At 38.3% G+C, this 19,381-nt stretch overlaps 1 protein-coding gene and 1 long non-coding RNA gene across 12 annotated transcripts in view; one reads left to right on the top strand and one right to left on the bottom strand.

The window, feature by feature from the left end:
* Positions 1-1,819: 1,819 nt before the first annotated feature.
* On the bottom strand, positions 1,820-4,746 carry LOC102076435 (uncharacterized). The gene is made up of 2 exons (XR_269844.4): positions 4,252-4,746; positions 1,820-3,288 (listed from the first exon to the last, which is right to left on the bottom strand). It is a non-coding gene; the product is annotated as an uncharacterized LOC102076435 (long non-coding RNA).
* A 2,067-nt stretch (positions 4,747-6,813) lies between these two features.
* synrg (synergin, gamma) overlaps positions 6,814-19,381 on the top strand; it is a 42,133-nt gene continuing 29,565 nt past the window's right edge. For 4 of the 11 annotated variants that reach the window (XM_005474763.4, XM_005474764.4, XM_025898058.1 and 1 more), the window contains exons 1-6: positions 6,816-6,936; positions 11,940-11,980; positions 14,740-14,876; positions 15,317-15,444; positions 18,739-18,844; positions 18,954-19,065. In XM_005474763.4, the coding sequence (XP_005474820.1) occupies positions 6,902-6,936; positions 11,940-11,980; positions 14,740-14,876; positions 15,317-15,444; positions 18,739-18,844; positions 18,954-19,065 (559 nt within the window). In that variant the 5' untranslated portion in view covers positions 6,816-6,901. Of the gene's footprint in view, positions 6,937-7,072; positions 7,214-11,939; positions 11,981-14,739; positions 14,877-15,316; positions 15,445-18,738; positions 18,845-18,953; positions 19,066-19,381 lie in introns of those variants that run through there. The other 7 variants (XM_005474759.4, XM_005474762.4, XM_005474760.4 and 4 more) reach the window with 4 other exon arrangements.

Consider the following 19,381-nt stretch of genomic DNA (forward strand, 5'->3'; position numbering starts at 1 on the left):
TCAACCACAGGTATCTTCACATTTACAAGGCTTTTCTTACTTTACTCCCATGTTCCTTGCCTACTTACATTCATACATACTTACATTCAAAAAAGAGTGGGAAGTAATTCTTCAATCTATTTTATTCTTTATCACTTGTAGATTTGATGAACATATTTAGTTTTTTAACCTTTTTTATTTGTGTCCATGTTACCAGTTTATACAACTGCATAAGAGATTTTTGATCTCAAGAGTTATATATTATGTTGATGGTTTTAATAAGCATAAATAAAAAAAAATCTAACTATTCATGTCAAATTAAAACTTATTATCTGTCTATGCCCATGTGTTTGTATGATGGGACTCTTCCAGAGGATTCACAATAAACGTGTATTTATTTCCGGGTCATTCCATCTCAAATCAACATCGGCCTTCAGCTTTGCCAAACTTTGGTCATATATAATGATTTGTGTAAAATTTTAGCTTTATATGTCAAATAGATTTCAAAATATATGTAAACATATATATTTTAAAATGTTCCATCGACCTAGTTTCGGGGCCTTCAGGCGATGAGGCGATGTTTGAACACGAATATCTTAACTATTAAAGATGAAAGCCTAAATTTTTCAGTAATTTTTCTTCCCATCAAAGTAAATCTGGATCAGTAATTGGACACATATATATTGAAAAATGTTTGAATATTGACTTGTGGAAATATGAAAAAGAAATCCTGCACTCCTGCAAAGTCCATATTTGAGCACACACTAATAAAAAACTTCATATTGGAAAAGACAAGTAGGGACAATTTCTGAATGATATATAGCTGAATTTCACAATGCTGCAAAATAAAGCATGCAGAATACTTTTTAACTTTTAAACAAGAAAACTCTATTTTCATTCCATTTTCATCCATTGAGCATGAAGCGAGCATGTTTGAAAAAGAAAATGTCCTTAAAATCTGGTCATTTGAGGTGTAATGACTCTTACTCCTTATTTACTCTTTGTAAGGTGGCTTAACATGCCTCGTTTTTAAAGAACTACCTCTCAACCGTTCAGTTGAAAAACAAAAACCACATAATGGGAACAAAGTCAGCATATACATAATGCTAAAATTAAGATACAGTGAAGAAGATCCTCCATTAGAAATTTAAAATTGCTGTTACGCTGCGGTGGAAGCTGACCGCAGACTGAGTGTGGCAGAGGACTCGAGAGATCACCACAAGAAGCGAGTAGACACACTGGGATCAGAGGACTCGGACAAAGAGACAGAAAGTGGAAGCCGCAGAGTGAATGCAGCCGTGTGTTTAGCAGCGCCACAAGAAAGGATGCTACATCAACTCCAGCTGAGGCCCGAGGGGTTAATGGATAAGGCTACCCAGCAGGGGTCAAGGGTCAGGAGGCCACTCTGCACCAGGGCTAATTGGTCACTGCGACCAGAGTTTACGCCAACTTTTCTACGGAGAAATACATACACATGTATGGAACTGCTCTGACAGGAGTCTTCCATCAAAAGCTGTGATCAAGAAGGCCTCTGTTGTGCTGCAGCACAGTCATGGAGATCAGCCAGTAACAATCGGCAGCCTTCACCGTACATCGACACCAGTACCACCTACGGTGACAGCTAGGCCGGACTAATGACAAGATAGGTGGCTTTTGATCTGAGTCATTTATTCATCAGCTTTCTTCTGATCATGGATTTGTTTCATTTTATCGCCACCAAACGTCAGAACACATACAAAATCTTTATTAACTGTGTTCAAGAAGCCAAAGTTTCAAAACATTTGTTGAAAACAAACTGTGAGTTAAAGAAAATGATTTAAAAAATGACAATAACACTAAATAAAGCAGATCATATTTAATTCTGACTTACATTTTGGCTTTTTTGCAATTATACATCTTTCTACTCCATACAGAGTTTCATACTTTGTTAAACAAAAGTGACCTGCGTTATGTTTTAAATTGAACCCATTATTCCCAAATTACAATGAAAAAATATCATCTGTTCAAGACGATACTTACAGTTTTCAAATTTAATGCGGTCCAATTACTCCGAAACAGCTGGAAGAAATTAAAAATGTAATCCAAACAAGTGTCAGTGTCAGAGAAGTGTCAGAAAAGATAGATGGTTGGTGTTCTCTTACCATCCTTTTACATATAAGGCATTTAGAATATAAATAAATGTGTATTATTGCAGCAGCTCTGCCCTTTGACCTCTCCCGGGTTTACAGAGATGCCACAAATTCATAATAACACAAATAACACAACAATGAGTACAAACATTACAACAAAATGACAAAAACAACAATGTTAACTTTCCATATTTATGCTACAACATTAATAAATTACCAACATTAACATAGATTATAATAATTGAGAAATAAGACTAAAAAATGTCAAATTTTAGAGAGGAGAAGTCAACTTTGCAGCTGACGATCTGTTTAAATATGCATCGATGGCTTTTGTCTTTAAATTCTATCAAAAGTACAACTAATCAAATCATACAATGTTTTCAGTTCAGTAAAAAATATGTGTAGAAACAGGTCTTTTAGTGTAATAATACAATAATATACTCTTGGATATTGTCACTGCATACTGCTTTTAATTTGAGTTACAGTAACAGCTGTGTGATATTTTATCAGCCTCTCATATTCTGGGAATGTTAAATCTTCATCTAGTAAACAAAGCTGGTAAAAAAAACCCCCTGAGTATCTCAGAAAGTGTCCTTAAGTGCAGTGTTACATGTACTCAGTGGCACGGACTATGGCATGAAGGTGAGTAAGTGGTTTCAGTTAATAAAATGAAGCTTCTAAGCTGTTCAGGCGGAAGGATCGGATTTACATTTAATAATAATGATGATTTGTTGTCTTGAACCTCATCCAGCTACAGCCACCTGCTGCAGGAACTCAAGAGAACAAAGAAATACCATATAATGAATATATACAAGTACTGAACTAAATATCGGGGCCACGCTTGTTGTTACAGCCCAGGAGTGCAAGCCTGTTTTCTCCCAGTTTCCCTCTATTTGCATCTGAAAATCTGTGAGAATCCCTGGTTCAGAGGAATCCTGACAGATTGATGTTGTCATGCTGATGCTGTCACTGTCTTGATGCTGGACGGGTTAATGATTTATGGGGAATTGCGGGATGCCCCGAATGAGTCCCGGGTTAATGTTCACCTTTCTCGCCAGATCTCTGGGTGTGGGGGACTGCTCACATCCAGTCCCGATCCAACTGTCGAGGGGACTGACTGAGTGGCCGGCCTCCAGCTAAACCCGGCACACACAGCAGGGAGGAAGACCACGCTCGGGGACTGAGAAGAAGAAGAGGAGGAGAGAGGAGGCTAATGAGGCCTGATCGATCTCAGTAATGGGTCACACAGAAGCAATGAGAGCAGAACAAAAAAAATCCAAGCAGTTATAAAAAGCTCAAAGAAAAAACAACAACAACATGCTTTTCTTATTGTGTAAGCTTCACGCATGACAAAGAACATCGTGGCCCATGCAACATGCAGTGACATGCACAAGTAGGAGGTATCTTATGTCTACAATATAGAAGTTCATGTTTTATTCACCAAGTTATTCATTTCTATTTTCTCTAACTGTAATCAAACAATGAACATGTTAAACAATCAGGAGTAAAATGATGATTTGAGTCCATTACAGGACCGGCTAAAAGCATCACCAATAGATGTTTAATATTCCTTTAAATTTGACTTTCTGCACGTGTGACAGGATTTCATTAAAGTCATTTTGAATTTGAAGTCAGTTTTAGACTCATTTTTCTCACAAAGGCTTTGCATCTTTTAATAATAATGTATGTGACCTATAATTATAATTACAGGCAGCATCAGTGGTTCCACTCATGGTCTGGGGTTGGTCATAGTTTCCATGCATGTTTTCTGCTAAAAATGCTAAGAACCATTTACAAATATTGTTTCATTTCCTTTTTTGCTGTTTCCTTCAAATAATTAACGTGTCTTTTATTGTATTTTGTACAGTAAAAATATTTCCCAAAGTAGGGCAGTGGCTGGAGTTTTACATGCACTGAGGCTGAATATCTTGAATGAAATAAGTGCTTGTTTTAATGTATCTATTTGATAAACTTAGTACTTTTTTGATTTTTACATTTCAGTCAGACAAAAAAGAAAAAAAGGGTTCTTTTTACTTTCTTTTTAAAGCTCCTAATGTCTATAAATGAATTCTTTTACAATCATGTCAATTTTGTTTGCACAACACAACTTAAACTCTTCCTATTATCTATAAAAGGACCTCACCGGGACATGACCTTGATGTCTTCAGCAGTAGTTGGTCCTGTGTAAAGACACAGCGTCTCTGTATCCCATCCTGCTTCCCTTCTTTACTTTTGTTGGCTTGAAAGTACAAAAAACTAAACAAAAACCAAAAGAAAACAAATAGATCCTGAACATAGTGGAATCAGCCTCTTTGATATCGTCCAGGTACGTGTATGACCTCAGTTTCCTCAGTGAAGGAAGTATCCCGAAGACTTTAACAAGACTTTAACTAATCAACTCAATAAAATACACTGAAAGCTTTTCTTTTTTTCTTGTTAGTCAATCTGAATCCAAAAATGTGGTCATGTCCTCCTCTGTCATGTACATGCCCTGTGAACGGAGCTAAGGTATAAGGCTGGGAGCAGACCAGGTGATGGATAGCAGCAGGGCTTGTTGTCCTCTGCTTTACATGACTCTCATTAAGCTGTAAATCTTTCACAACAACACCCACTGAGACAATGCCACACAGGCTTCTCCTTGCTGCTCCACCTTGCCCTCGGCGTAACAATGAAACTGAATCACTTTGTCAGGACACACAATTGCCTCAGTGTTTCAGACAGCCAGTAAAAATGTTGGACAACACATCAGTGTGTGAAAGCGGGTCTTTGGGTGAATCATAACAGGCAGTCATAATTATTCAACATCTCAATGGTATCTCAGATAATCACCTGATGACACATATGAAAATACACTGTAGCAAGCTGATGTAGAAAAAATTGGGAATTGTGTACAGTTATGTACCATTATTTGTGAAAACAGATGCATACTATAAATGCCTTAACAGCAAGCTGTACATGTTTACAGTGTAATTTGAGACATAGTCGAGAAATATACTAAATTTAATTCAGAGTACATGCAGTTAGATTTTAATGTCAAAAAACAAAACTAAAGAAAAAAGGTAAAACAACGGGAACAAAGTAGGAACACTAAAGTGGGTATGATGCTATGATACTGTAAAGCTAATACGTAACACTGTTAAATTTTATTTTTGTAGATTAGATTTGCTGCAAAATGACAAGTTACAGTACTTTTCTGTCATTTAACAAATGACTTACAGTAACTTTGTTAGTCCTTTATTTATTCAGGTAAAAATCTCATTGAGATTTAAAATCTCATTTCCAAGAGAGACCTGGCATCACTGGCAACTGAGGGCTATGTGAGGTATAGACCGTAAGATAATCCTAAAGAAAATAATTTAAGCTCACATTTATATTTAAAACATTATACAATGCTTGCTGATAAGCTCAAAAACATTTGGGGGCCTCCATAAAAACAGACTGCTGTCACCTCCCCTCACCTATGGGCAGCTTTGCTACAACAAACATTTTGGTAGCTCGTGTTGGCCTGAGCTCGCTCTTACTCAGAAAATCAGACACAGCCTTCGTGGGTGATAAGAATAGGTAAGGTAGACCTGTCCTACTAAACTGTACCACAGATAAAGAATCACGTGCAGCTAACTGGCACAGGATCATATTTGCACACGTGACTACTTTCTCGTTAAAATCTGAGATCTGGAATATGAACTTTATTTTTGTAATTTTCGAGCTTTAGAGATTGCAGGTATTAAAGTTGAAGTGTTTTCCTCCAACATTCAGTTTAATGATCACAACTTTCCACCAGCTCACAGGTTTGTTTCTGTATGACATGTTTTGTTTTTGTGCCTTTGCATGTTCAGGTTCTCGCCTTAACAAAACCTCGACAAAGCTACACACTGACACCTGCTGGCAGAAAGTTTGAATTGCAGCGACCAATACTAAACGTGGGAAGTTGTTGCCCTGCATCAATCCTCGCAGGTCGGCCTTCCGCTCCGCTCGTTTTCACCATCACAAAGTCGTCTTCTTTTTTAGCATACACAAATAAAGTCAGCCAATATAACTTTCTTCCATCAAAGTAACCCAGTGGGGGCAATTAAAGCAAGAAAAAACAGTAAGTAAGAGGTTTTAAAAATATGTTTTTTCAAGCTTCCAGCAATTCAATAAACAGTACTTCAGCTCATAATAAGTCAGAGATGGAAATGTACTATCCAAAACAATATAATTTCGCCATATTAGACAATACGAATCACCGCAATAGCACACCTGTCGGGAATGAACATTACAGTGGTTAAAAAAACATCATGTTGTTTAAAAAAAAATATCAATTTTCCTTGAGATTGCTAACAAAGTTAATCAGAAACTAGTAGCTTAACTGTTAGCTTCAGTCGTTTGGAGAAAGAGAGCATCCATGTTACTGAAGATATTGAAAAAAAAGGTGAATTATTATTGATTATGTATTATCTCAAGATTTTGTCTTTCTTAGAAGTAGCTCCAAGATATTACTACCGAAATAATAAGTTGAAATTTCACTGGTGGAAACAAATTGTGAAATATAAAGACTTATTAAGGTTAAAGGTAAAATATATATGTGGAACTGAGGTAAAGGGGGGGGGGGTGTAATTCAGGAAAAAATAAACAAATAAGCCAACAAAACAAAAACAACCAACTCAATTAATGTTTATTTATTTTCTATCATGTATTAGCCCTGCTATGACCCGGACGGTGTGTCTGACAGACTAAACTCAGGGCACCGTACGTCCCACACCACCGTCCTAAGTGGTGACGTCATCTTCCTCTTAGTGACTGCTGTTATCAAGATGGCGCTGCGGCCGGGATCTGGGGGAGGTGGCAGGTATTTTAGCCATTTTAAACTGACTCATTTTAGGGGAAGTAATTTGTGCGTGAAACATTCACCCCCGACAGTCGCGGGGCTTCACATTTAGCCACGAGGACGCCCTCAAATATCGCGATAAAGGCTGGCTTAGTTTGTCGGGGCAGGGAGATGAGATGAGATGGCTGGTGGTCAGGTGCCACAGCTAACGTTAGCTGGCCCCTTCTGGCTTTACCTGTCCATGTCCAGAGTGGTTCCGACTAACTTCACGGTGTGGTCATATGAACAGATTTCACCCTTAAGTTATTCTGTGGCAGTCATAGTGCCCAGTGCTCTCGGTGTCTGGTGATATAACGCGATACTTGCTAGATGAATCTCTTGTAGCATTGCTAGGCAGGCCTGTGGGTGGCTGGTAGGGACAGATATTTACACTTTCTCAGTATTATGTTTTCTGTTATTGGGGATTTAGTATGGTGTTGGCTATTTAGGAAGATAAAACATTAGGACGTGAAGATTTGTGGGGAAGGGGTTGATTTAGTTTTTGTCCCTGTAACAAACAAAGCAGCAGAGACTCTAAGCCCTTCTTCAGGAGTCAGATTGCTCTAATAACTCTCTGCTGAATTACATAATCAGCCCTGTCACACATGCATATTCCAGTAAGTAGCTGTAAATGGTGAGGAGATGTTCAGGTGTCTTATTAAAGCAGTGTGATGATGGTCTGCAGAGGAGATGAAAAGGCCAGCCTCATGATTTTTTCATAATACGAGCTCCAGCACCCTGAATAATAAATATACTCTGGCTACAAGGCTAGCCAGGTGATACTGATCTGACAGGTGAAACCAAAGCCCTCAAGACTGTCTGTGCCAGTCTTTCACTGCGGCTGGTAAAGCCTCTACTGTATACTCTGGTAGATTTGGGCTATATTTGCATTTTAGTATATTTTCTCTCAAAAAATGTGTCATTTATGAGATGGGCCATGCTTAACTTTGACTTTGGAACTCTGTTTTTAAAGTATCTACTTCCATGGTGCAGTGTGACTTTTTTACAATCAGTGGTACCATTTGGTAAAAAACAATCTTGGAAACTTTGAGTAGCTGCAAGAAATGACAATGTGGGTATGATAAAAGTAAAATGTACCTGTATGCTAAAGTGCAAAGCCAGGAGGTGAAGCCTGTTTGAGAATTCCAGCAACCTTTTGTAGTTTGTAGGCTCCATGCAGATCCTCTGTTTTCAACAGGACATGTGAATAGATACTTCATGAATGTCAGATGATATCCTGTGCAGAAACCATACCTTTTACGCCAGCTATTCTCTCAGCTGCTCCCTTTAGGGGTTGCCACAGCAGATCACCTACTTCGATCTCACTCTCACTCTACTCTTTTCTTCTGTCACACCAACCCTCTGCATGTCCTTCTTCACTACATTCATGAACATCCTCTGAGGTATTTTTCATTTCCACCTGCCTGGCAGCTCCATATTCAACATCCTTTGTCTATTTTATCCACTATCCGTCCTCTGCACATGTTCAAGCCTCTCTAAATTTGTTTCCAAACTGGACAACTCAAGATGTTCCTGTATATGAGAGAGAAAATGATTAGCGCTTGCTTTTCAGAGTGCTTTGGGTTACTTTTAGCGATGCATAGTTGTAAAATTCTGGGCCGAATGACATTTTTCCTGCTCTGTTTATTCCCTCTGTTATGTCAAGAAAACAAAGAAATCTTCATTATACTTGGAAATCTAAAAAAAATTTTTAAAAGGGCTTTCAACTCTGAAATAAAAATAATGATATTAAAATCAATACAACTGATAAATCAGTAAATAAGATAACATTTTCTGAGTTCAGTGGCTGATCTGTTGGCTAATATATCAGCCAAATGTCAATCAGTTGGCTGATATATTAGTCCTACTTACATACTTTTACCTCAGTTTTTCACTAAAAGAACTTTTTTTCTTTTTTTGATTAATAAACAGACCAAAAAGCAAATGCATTTCATTTAATGACTGAGAAAACGATCAAATCCTTTCATCTGAGAACCAGCAAATGTCTTGCATTTTGTTTGAAAAATCTGTTTCCATTGATTTTATAATCAATTAGGGGACTTATGAAGTGTCACAATTTAGTGGTGACTTGATACCAAGACTGATACCAGTACAGATATTTGATGATTAAAAATTCCAACGCTTTTTTTGGTTAGAGAAACATTGGTTATGTGTATTTTATTTTATTTTTTTTACCTATTTATCCAATGCTCTGCCATATTCTTCTCAGATCAGCTGGTTGTGTTCAACATCATCACTCATAACACTGGTTAAAGAGTGTTTTTTCCCATCTCTTTATTTATTTTCTTCCATTTTTACCTATCGGTAAATACTGGAAGATCTTCAGACAGCTAATAACGGCCTTTTCCTACATTAATAGCATCTATGGAAGCAACAGCATTAGGAGCGAATGAGAAAAAAGTGCATTTGGAAGGCAGAAAATTGAGAATTTCTAACATGGTTTTCTTGGTAAATAACAAAGCCCTAAATAATCAGTGGTTTGTAAGTAAATGCTTTAGATCTTTATGTAGCAGAAGTGGCAGGTCCATTAAAAGTAAGCCTTTCCTTTTTAAAGGAGTGATTTTAAGTCTGCTCTCTATTCCTCTATGAGAGCAAATAGTTTTAACAATAACGACTCTGGCTGAAACTGTGAAACTGTGCCTTCTGTCCCCAAGCATTCAAAGCAGTTTGATGGTAGCTATTAGACGAATCCAGACCTTTTACAAGGCTCAGGCCTGCCTGGTGTCCACAGCTGCTGTCGCCGCTTATCTCCCTCTATGTTAATCCACTCGGCCATGACCTCTGATTTGCTGAAGGATGGCAGACAGTAGTGCCGTGGTGCTCAAAAAGCTTTTTAAGCTGCAAATCTTCCAGTGAGCAGATGCGAGAATCTGAAACCCTCCGGTACTTGTCATATTGCAACAGTATCCTGTGAGGGGAAAAAACAGCTTCTTGCTTTTAGTTTAAATGTTTTTAGATGAGCAGAAAAAAGAGGACCACTCATCAGCACCAAGAGTGCCCATAAATTCACATTAGTGTGAATTAAATGTGACAGACTCAGGAGGACTTGAAGAAAGAGCTGTTGTGACTATGTCCCAAAACATAAATGTACAGTACTATGTTGAAGTTGAGCTACAGCAGGGCTGTAATTTCATGTACTACCATTTGGTAACACAAGATGGCACAGTGATTCAATTATACCTTTTGTTTAAGCAGGCAAGTTATTAAGAGCACATCCATTTTAACAATGGAAGCCTGCAAAAGGCAAAACCTCTTGGAGAAACGGCTAACCCACACACCCACTGGTAAAATGGTGCACCCTGGTAGAGAAAGCTTTAGGTAAATTCTGCAAAGGGTAATTACAAAAAGTACCTTTAACCCTTAAAATAACAGATAATTTTGGCTCTTTGAAGTAAGCTCGTGCAAACACAACATTTCCATGTTATCATATTGGACACTTCAGAGTTCTTCATGCATGGGGAAAACTCAAAATTTCAAGGATTGTAATTGACCAGTTTTCTAAAGTGGGATTTAAATTACTCAAACAAAAACAACTAATGTTTTTTACATGGACAGAAACACGAGGAAAATTCATAGACCTTAACTAAGGTAACAGGGACTCCAATTGTGTCTGTGTGCGTACTCCCTCCCCAGAGGCCCGTTTTGTGTTGGAGAAAACCTATAACTCCAGCAGACATGTAGCACCACCTGATGAATATATATGGTTTGCTCTCTGCCAGCTCCCGAGGGAAATATGTGGTTCTTAAGCTGCTAAATGCTCCACTGTGTTTGCTGGCTAGTTACTAATTGTGTTTCAGATACAAGGAAATATGAGGGTTCTCCGGCTGGTTAGACAGTGCTACTGAATGAAGATATTTGGAAATCGTAATGACTCGGTGAATAATGATAATAACGAATAACTGACAGGGTTAATCGATAAAGAATAGTTGCAGTCGTCGTGTTTTCAAGCCTTCATTATGAGCCAGCGTCTGCTTTCTCTGACAGTGATCTCTCTGCTTCCCTTCTGTCAGCACAGTTGTCTCAGTTCTAAAGTTATCAGTATTATATTGTCACTGACGGCAGTAGTGATGATCACATTAAACCGGGAATCGTTGGAAGCAGAGGCCCGGCTGGCTCCGTCTTCTATTTGTTTCTGCATCAACGCTTCCAGTCTGTGAGTTGTAGTAAGTTATTTGACAAATAGCCGAAGGCCTGTGTGGGTTGGCTCTGGCGAGGGAGAGACTTGGCCGACTCGTAGAGAGACTTCCTCTGATTATTTCTTAAAGGCCTGTTTCTCAGCACAGCGACAAGAGTCCAAGTCGCCTGCAGAAACTCGCCCAGCCATCTACCCTCCTGTTTATCTGGCGTGAACGTTGCTTCAAAGGATCTGAGGGGTTCTTTGTGAATAAGCCTCAGCTGCTTCGAGGCTGCAGAACAAAACTGCGTCTGCTTGTTGATGTCACTGTCATCAGCAACAAACTTTTATCGCATCCATGTTTAATTTTACCTGTCGGCTTACAGGAGCATGTTACTGTCATCTGAAGAATTACAGCAACAGGATTCAGATTTGACGTAAGAAGGAAGGCATTTTCAAGTTGTTTTGAGGAGCTTGCAGTCTTACTTTTTAATATTTTTGGTTCTGTTTTGTCATCTCAAATGAGATCAGTATAAAATGGAATAAAATCAAACTGAAGGACCATGTGAAACTGAAAAAATTGATTGATTTGTACGACTCACAGCCTCTCAGTCTCATTTATTGTCAAGCAAACATGGCGTCACATCTAATTTCACTTATCTCTTCCACGTCAGTTGTGTTATTATAACGGCTGTTGCTTTTAAAGGGTATTGTTGCAGCTAAGTGACAACAATAGTCATCTGCTGCTATGAATGTTCAGCAGGGGATTGGGGGGGAAAAGGCCACATAAATGAAGGCTGTATAAGATGCTGAATCTCATAATCTGTGTTTTTCGTCTTTATTTCTTTAGTTTTATGTATCCTGTTGGAGGAGGCTTGGGACCGCCGCAAGGTGAGTCATTTTGCAGTGAATATTATCGCTCTTTCCCTCTGTTTGTGTAAATATATTCAGCTGAGGAGATGGCACACAAATGTGTTTTGTGTGAATTTGAATGGGATCATAGAATATTGCTTTTTGAAGCAAACTGTCAGGATATTGCACTTTAGAATGTAAACATTGTTTATTTTGACAAATGTACTAGAAGTCTTCATTTTAAATAAAGTGGATATTGAAATACTGGTTTCCTAACAAGTAAAGTACGAGCACAATAAGAGTCACTCTTTTCTCGATGTAATCAGTCACACAAAATGTGATCAAAAGTTTCTCGGCTCTGTAAATAACTTTAAAAAGTTTGGCTCATCTCCTCTTCAGTGTCGCCTTCTTTGGCAGCCTTGTACTCTTCTGAAAAAGGCTAGGAACTGGATTAAACTTAAATTTAAGTTATGGTTACAAAACAAAATAACTTCATCCATTTTCTCTATAGAGCTGTTTATTTTTTATTGTGCTATAATTCAAATGCACTCCTTTCCTTTACAGTTGTGTAGTTTTTGCTCCTTAGTTGACTAAAACAGAGCTTCTCTTTACCAAGATCCATATAAGAAAAGAGATGAAGAGAAACTTTTCACCTTGTCCACTTTCAGCAGTATGACACATTTGAGAACATAAATCCACTCCCGACATGTTATTAAGTTCAGTAAATTAATGTTTAAACTACAGTATTGACCGTAATAGTTGTGATTATGATTGTTGCTCTAATCGAGCAACCTTCGTTCGGAGTGCTTGCTCTGGGGATTGAACTTTGTGTGCTTGATTTGCTCCCCTGTATCAAACATCAAGCCTTCAGCTTTCATTTGGGGAAGAGGGTGAAGAGAGAAGAACAGTGTGTGGAGATTTTCACTGTGCTGCACTACAGTGCAGTGAATGTCTTCCCTGAGATTCTCCAGGACATTACAGTGGAACTACATGCTGGCAGTCTGATCCTAGGCGATTAATTTGTGGTTGTTTATGTTTAATTTTACTGTATATTAAATAAACAAAAATGCAAAATGAAATAAGAGGAATGATGAGGAAAATACTGCAAGCACGCTTCTCTTTAGAGCTAAAAGGAACATGGGAGGACAGCCTAGTAGGGGAGATAGGTTGGCCTTTGACGTTAGCTTTGATTATTTTCATCCTTTCCTTTTAGTTATTGGTCCTTGCAGTTCTTGGGCATATGAGGATCAGTGAGGATTCGGCACATTGCAGCTCATATCTTTGTTACAATGCTCAGCACTGAGCAACGCAGGTCTCAGATTTGCCATCATTTAGCTGTGGCTGCTCGTCCTACTCAGACTGTTGGCTTTGCAGTAACGCCTCCAGATAAACCACGCATGCACTGGTGGGACGAGCGTCTCTTAGGGGTCATTATATGCTCCCGTTAGCAATGTCATTTTAGTCCAACAAATTAGAATGTGAACAGTCTCCCAGACAAGCCATTTACACAGCCCAGTTGAGCCCTAACACGGTGAATCATCTGGAGGCTCCAGTCGGAGCTGGCTGCTCAGCTCTGGTTGTCAGCTTACGTGGCGTCTCTGAAAATAAACACACACTTTTCCAATTTTTCTTCCCCCAATCCTCTTGTTTTGCTCCAAGTTGTCACAGTAGTCACCAGAGAAACCGATTTGGCTGTTGCAAAGCCTGTGTCTTTTTCCAGCTGTCGGAAGAAATGGTAATGGATTTGCAATACTGAATTATGACCAGCCTCTGGAGGCTTTTGTTTTTTCTTTTTCTTATTAACTTAAACTAAGATAAGTAAGTAAATACCTTTTATTTATCCCAATAGTTTGTACATTCTTCATTATAGCAGTAAAAACATTAAACGCAGCCTATGACAGTGTAGCTTAATAAAATAAAAATGACCAAAATGAGCTCAGTAAGGAAAAAATTACACAAAGGAAAGGAGCTCAGTTAAATGGAAGACAAAGTAAAATGAATGAGCTCAAAAAGTACATTTTTAAAAACCCAGAAGAATCTCCTGTATAAACCTGAATATCAAACGAGAAGAAAAAATTAATACGAAAAAATAGATTAACAGTAAAACTTGTAATAAATTATTATAAAGAAACAAAGAACTTTATTTATACCAAAAGTTGTGAAGTTAACGTGTTTCAGCAGCCAATAAATCCAAGCACTCAGCACAAAACAATTGTATTGTTAAAAAATTACACTAAATAAGGAGCTCAGATTTAAAAAAAATAAATAAAAAATGAAGAGCTCAATAAATCAGACTCCATATTATTTTGCAGACGTCTCACATTCCTCATGATGATCGCAGGAAGAGCTCCAAATCTACTGTTTTCTATGTAGCTTCTCTGGTCTTACAGGCCTTGCTCCGGGCAGTAAAACTGTCAGTGCAAGCAGCTGGTGAAGATTCTCTGTTGGCAAGAGAGTAATACGAAGAAAAACTACTAGAAGGCTTGTAAAAATTGACTTTGCAAGACCCGTGAATCAAAAAAAAAGTAGCCAATTCAACTTCACATGAATCACACTGAGTAAGAATCAAGGCTATCAGTTAATAAAACCATTAAAATAAATACAAAACAGTAACAATGGAAACTGCATCTCAGTATGGCACCAGGAAAAAAACTTTTATGTAAAAAGTTGAATGCAATACAATAAAAGAGAGTAAAAAAGTTCAATTAATTCAGTAAAGCATAATAAACATGTTACATATAGAGTGTTTTAACCATGTCTACAGTATGTGATAACAGAGTTTGTGTGTGTTTCTGCAGGCATGGTACCCATGCAGCAACAGCAGCAGCAGCAACAGCAGGGCTTCCCCATGGTTCCTGTCATGCAGCCTAACATGCAGGGCATGATGGGAATGAACTTTGGAGGCCAGATGCCCCCAGGTGCCATCCCTATGCAGGTCAGCGCTACTTCTTATATGTTGTGCTTGATTCTGTGTTTGCATGTGTTTTTTGGGGGGGCGGGGTCAAATTAATATTTCCCTGAGGATTTATTTATTTATTTATTTTTGCTCTTGTAGTATTTTGAGCGAACCTGCTAATTTGGCTGCATTAGGTGCATACATAGTAGTGAAACACTGCTGTATTGATTTAACTGACTTCACTCATGTGGAAGGCTGGATTTAGAGCTCCTCTTGAACTCATTTGCTTCCACGTTAATCTCTCCACAAACAGTTTCAAACACCAGCACATTAACAGGAATTTATTGTTGCCTGGTGATGTTTAACAAGACTTTAACATTTTGCTTTTCCTTGGTTAAAGCATTTGACAATCACGTGAGCGGAGCAGGAATACTAAATAGTTTCCTGCATGTTTTTTTTTGGGGGTGGGGGTCTAACAGGGTGGAATGGCGATTGGGATGCAGACCCCTGGGATGCAGTTCTTGGGTCAGCCACAGTTCATGGGTATGAGACCAGCAGGACCCCAGTACACGGCTGACATGCAGAAACAGATGGCTGAAGAGCACCAGTAAGACATCTTTACACCTCCATTATAGTGCCTCTTTGTGTAGATCAAGTTTAAGTAAGCAGCCAGCTTAAAAAACAGTGCAGTGGAAAATAGACTTCCCTTTAACACATTCGAATTCTCTGTCAACTTCAGTTTCTGGTTACTTGTCATACTTTTTAATAGAGCCCTAGTGTCCAAATTAGGTAATTTTTTTTCCAAATACACTGAAAGATCTGAGTTTACGGGCTGAGAGCATCCTGCTACTTTTTAGGATGTATAATCCCCCAAACCCTAACCCACTAACCCTGTAAAGCCTCTGGGATTAGCTGGAAAATTCATTATCACAAAGCTGACAACATAAAGCAAGGTGATTTTTAGAGCTCTTGAAAAATTGACTTCTTCAACATCTTCTCACAGCACAGCAGCACTCCAAACATCTTAAAGAATATGTGTGCTGTGCTGTAGATTATTCGTAAAGCGGACAAAATAATCTCAGCCTTGAACATAATTTAACTATACAGAATAAGTACTTTTATTTTTGATACATAAAGTTAAGTCATTATACTTGCACACATTTATATGGGTTGCTTGAGTTGCTTGGAGTGTTTTAATCATGTGTTGTTGCTTATTTTACTGGAGTAAAGTGTCTAAATGCTTCTTTGAGCACTGCAAAAGAAACCACACTTCGCCCTGCACTTTAGTTTACTTATTTATTTTTTGATTGTTAAATGTTTAGATTTGTGTGACTGTACACTTGAGAGATTGGTGCATTTTCACATGGGATGTCTGCACATTACATTAAAAGGAATCAAGTGAATCCTTGTTTTATGTCTCACAAGTACCATTTTAGCCCCAAACTGTAGATTGTGCGGTCACTGTTGGTCCTCAGTGGATGAGTCCTAATAACCTAGATGGTCCCGTTGACAAGTTGACATTTGTGGTTTTAAATGAAATGTCACAAAAACTCTTGGTTGGACTGCCATGACATTTGGTTCACAGATTCATGTACCCGTCATGATGAATTGTAATCAGTTGATGAACTTTGTATTAAAGGCCATCAGGGCACAGTTTAAATTTGACCAAACACCTGTAAAGCTGATGACATTCCCAGCTGCCTCAGCTGTACTGTATGTAGTGCTAATTAGTGCATGTGAACGTGTGAAGGAGAAGAAGTATATGAAGCAAGAGAGAAGTAGAGAGAGGAGGAGGGCAACCGGGGGGGGAGCAGCAGTCAAACCATGCAAATAATCTTGTCTCAATAAAATAAATACACAATACAGAATATTAACATGTTAATACCAAATAAAAATCAGCATGTTGGCTTCATTTTTATACATTCAAATAAATTCATTTTCAATTCAATTTTATTTATAGTCGTGTCAAAAAGCGTATGCCCCCTTCTTGATTTCCTTTTTCTTTTTTTGGTTTTTTTGGATAATTAAATGTTTCAGATCATCAAAAAAATTTAAATATAAAGATCATGCACGTAAACACAAAATGCAGTCTCTAAATGAAGGTGTTTATTATTAAAAGGAGAAAAAAATCCAGACCTCCATGGCCATGTGTGAAAAAATTATTACCCCCTAAACCTTATAACTGGTTGGGCCAGCCTTAATAGCAACAACTGCAATCAAGCATTTGCTATAACTGGCAGTGAGTCTTTTACAGCCCTGTGAAAGAATTTTGGGCCACTCATCTTTGCAGACTTGTTGTAATTCAGCCCCATTGGAGGGTTTTTGAACATGAACCGCCTTTTTAAGGTCATGCCACAGCATCTCAATCGGATTCAGGCCAGAACTTCGACTAGGCCACTCCAAAATCTTAATTTTGTTTGGACTTGCTGGTGTGTTTTGAATCATTGTACTGCTGCAGAACCCGAAGTGCGCTTCAGCTTGAGGTCACGAGCAGATTCCTTCAGGATGTTTTGGTAGACGGCATAATTCCTGGTTCCATTTACCACAGCAAATTTTCCAGGTCCTGAGGCAGCAAAACAGCCCCAGACCATCACACGACGACCACCATATTTTACTGTTGGTTTGATGTTACTTTTACGCCAGATGTAATGGGACACACACTTCCAAAAAGTTCAACCTTGTCTCGTCAGTCCACAGAGTATTTTCCCAAAAGTCTTCTGGTTCAAAGGCTCCAGCAGGTCTGCCAGTAGTCAGGCTTGAGTGTGTTTAGTGAAACCGAAGTCAGCTTTGTAAAAAAAAAAAAAAAGTGGTTTATCACAGTTAATTCATGATTTAACAAGGTGGTGGCAGTCACTTTTTCACACAGAGCCATGTAGGTTTTGGATGTTTTTCCCCTTAATAATAAACACCTTCATTTAGAAGCTGCATTTTATGTTTACTTGCGTGATCTTTATTGAATATTTACATTTGTTTGATAATCTGAAAGATTTAAGTCTGACAAACATACAAAAAATTGGAATTCAGAAAGGGGGGCAAAGACTTTTTCACACGACTGTATACAGCGCCAAATCACAACAACGTTCATCTAATTTATGTTGTCAGGAAAGACCGTGCAATACGTCAGGTTGGCCGTCATTGCTTATCTTAATGGATCACTGTGTCCAAGTACAGCCTCACAGACCACACGGCTAATGTGTCTTGTAGATTTTGATCCTTTTAAGATTATTTTCCAGAACAAAAACTAACACACTGAATCAGTTTAAGCACGAGGGCTGCTGCTCTTAGCTGACCCCTGATCTGATAGCTTTCTGGTCCTCTTCTCCATTAAAATAAAGAAATAAATAATTATTATTTTTTTATAGATCCTTCTTCTCTTTTTTTAGTAAGATGTTTTATTTTCATAATTTTCTGTCAGTTAAATCTGCTCATTGTATCTAAATACTAAAATATAAATATGACACAGTTTTCACAATTTTGCCTCTGTACACCATCGCAATAACTCAAGAGATGATTAAAGTGTATAAAGTGAAGAGTTTCGGCTTCACTTCAAGGCTGTTGCTTAGGAATTGAAATATTTTTTGTGCTATTTTTTTAAGAGCATAACTTTGTAATTATAGGTTTGGATTTGTGTTTGCCTTTTTTTCTCCTCTCAGGCAAAAATGCAGAGAAATACTTAATCCACAAGTTTATATGTAAAATGGTTAAAGTGATAAAATGTAAGTCTAGCTATAATAAGATAAGTAAACCACAGAATGAACCGAATGAACTGAGAAATGTTGAAATGTTTTTGCAAACTTCCATCAGACAACACGAACCTTCAGCTGCCGTTTTAACAAGCTTCCTTTGCGCTCATCCTTCTTAAGAATATTATGTATTATGCTGTACTCTTCTTGCCCTTTAGAAAACGTCTGGAGCAGCAGCAGAAAATGCTGGAGGAAGACAGGAAAAGAAGACAATTTGAGGAGCAGAAACAGAAGCTGAGGTTGCTCAGCAGTGTCAAACCCAAGGTGAGCCTCTCTCCACATCTCGTTCTCCTTGTTGTTGTTTTTTCTGGCATGTCCACTGCTCGTTTTTCTGACCCTCTGGACTCTCGATACCCGATTGTGCTGCGCTCAGACGGGGGAGAAGAGCCGTGATGATGCCTTGGAGGCAATCAAAGGCAACCTGGATGGTTTCAGCAGAGACGCAAAGATGCACCCCACTCCGTCATCTCAGACCCAGAAGCCAGGTACCTTAGCACTTGGAGTGTTTTCTGCTAATGCTGCAACACAGATTGCGTTACATTTTTGTTGATCATTGTTTTTCTGTTCATCTGCCCACCTGTCAATCATTGTGAATTTTTAGTAGTGTTTTGGAAGACAGTAAATGCCCAAACTCTGTGTTTAGTTTCTTCATTTGTTAGTGTATATATTCTTTACTTAACTCACCCCTGTGCATTTGAGGAAATTGTGGAGATGCATTTAACAAATACACCGCATCTTGTGCAGTGCTTCCCAACCTTTCTGAGCTATGAAACCTTATCAGTATTAATTTGCTGCTCCATG

The sequence above is a fragment of the Oreochromis niloticus genome, linkage group LG14 (assembly GCF_001858045.2).
Source record: "Oreochromis niloticus isolate F11D_XX linkage group LG14, O_niloticus_UMD_NMBU, whole genome shotgun sequence".
NCBI classification, from domain to species: Eukaryota; Metazoa; Chordata; class Actinopteri; order Cichliformes; family Cichlidae; genus Oreochromis; species Oreochromis niloticus.